Source organism: Mandrillus leucophaeus, unplaced genomic scaffold (genome assembly GCF_000951045.1).
Source record: "Mandrillus leucophaeus isolate KB7577 unplaced genomic scaffold, Mleu.le_1.0 Scaffold254, whole genome shotgun sequence".
Classification (NCBI taxonomy): domain Eukaryota; kingdom Metazoa; phylum Chordata; class Mammalia; order Primates; family Cercopithecidae; genus Mandrillus; species Mandrillus leucophaeus.
In genome coordinates, this window is record NW_012102632.1 from 3,904,710 (window position 1) to 3,906,137 (window position 1,428).

A 1,428-nucleotide genomic window follows, 5' to 3' on the forward strand; every position below is an offset into this window, starting at 1 on the left:
TGGGGGGTGGGGTGGCTCTACCTCCATCTGTCACAGTAGTGGTGTCTCAATGGGGAGTGCGTACCCGTGGGCTTCCGGCCCGAGGCTGTGGATGGTGGCTGGTCCGGCTGGAGCGCCTGGTCCATCTGCTCGCGGAGCTGTGGCGTGGGCGTACAGAGCGCCGAGCGGCAGTGCACACAGCCTACGTGAGTGTGGGGCCCAGGGTGCCCTGGGCAATGGGACAGAGGGACCCAAGCAGTCAGCTGATTGCAGGAGCTTGGCTCTGTCCCAGCCCCTGGCTCTTAGAAGTGTCCTCATAATGGTCAGTCCGAGTGTCCAGGCCACCTTAAGTCACTTTCAAGCAGTGTTCTGGGGGCTGACAGGGTCCCCACTGCTGACCCCTTTCCAGAGAGCGGGACACTGAGGCCCAGAGACTGGAGAGACTCATCAGAGGCCACATGGCAAAGCAGCTGCTGGCTGGGAGGAGACAGGAGAGGGCAGTGGCGAAGAGCATGGGCCCTGGACCTTAAATGGCTCTGAGTTCGAATCCTCTGTTCACCCCTTCTCTGGGCCTCTGTTTCCCCATCTATATAACAGCAGTGCCCATCCAGTAAAGTTGTAGTCGGGGGCAAATGCAGTTTACGCAGGCCAGGCCCTCAGTTTTGCAGCTCGTCTGTAGTGGGCACTCAGTGGGAGGGGCTTGGTGGCCTCAGAGGCACAACAAAGGTCTGAGATGAGACAGGGCAGCTTGGAGGAGGTGACAGCATTCAAGGGGTGGCCTGAGGTGAGTGACTTCACCTCTCTGGGCCTCTGTTTCCCCGTCTAAACAGTGGGGTGTGAAGATCTGGTGAGATGCAGAGGCCAGTGGTACTGTAGACCTGAGACACCACCTGGCTAATCTTCAGTTCCGGAGGCCACCTGGGGCAGGCATGGGGTTCACAGTCAGCCCCACCCAGGGCCCTGTGCTTACCCAAGACTGGCCTGTGGCCCTCCTGCCTCCTGGCCTCCAGGTCTGAGCTGGGTGGTGGTCAGTGACCCTGGCTTAGATGCAGAGGGTTTCAGGAGCTGTGCTCGGTCAGACCTCTCAGCTGGCTGGGGCCCTGGGAGCTTCCTTTAGGCCCGGGCTGGGGTACTGCCACCAGGAGGGAGGCTGAGGACTCAAGGGCTCGTTAGGATGCTGGTGTCATGGGTCGGAGACTTGGAGCAGTCCCTCCAGCCAGTGCCAGTCATGCCTACAGCTTGTCCCAGCTTCTCAACAGCCCTCTGCAGAGGCAGCCCCAACCTGACTTTATACTGGAGGAAACTGAGGCCCAGAGGGTGGCTCAAGACTTGCCCCCGATCACACAGCAGGTTGGGGGCAGAGCTCAGGCTTCCTGCTGCCACCTCCCCACAGGTCCTTACAAACAGGGAGGGTGTGTCTGGGCCAGAGGGTGGGCAGCCCAAGGGAGG

At 60.9% G+C, this 1,428-nt stretch overlaps 1 protein-coding gene across 1 annotated transcript in view; it reads left to right on the forward strand.

Annotated features, from left to right (window-relative positions):
• The window catches only part of ADAMTS7 (ADAM metallopeptidase with thrombospondin type 1 motif, 7), a 68,458-nt gene that overhangs the window by 42,506 nt on the left and 24,524 nt on the right, over positions 1-1,428 (forward strand). The window contains exon 10 of the mRNA XM_011983732.1: positions 40-185. Coding sequence (XP_011839122.1) covers positions 40-185 — 146 coding nt within the window. The remainder of the gene's footprint in view (positions 1-39; positions 186-1,428) is intronic.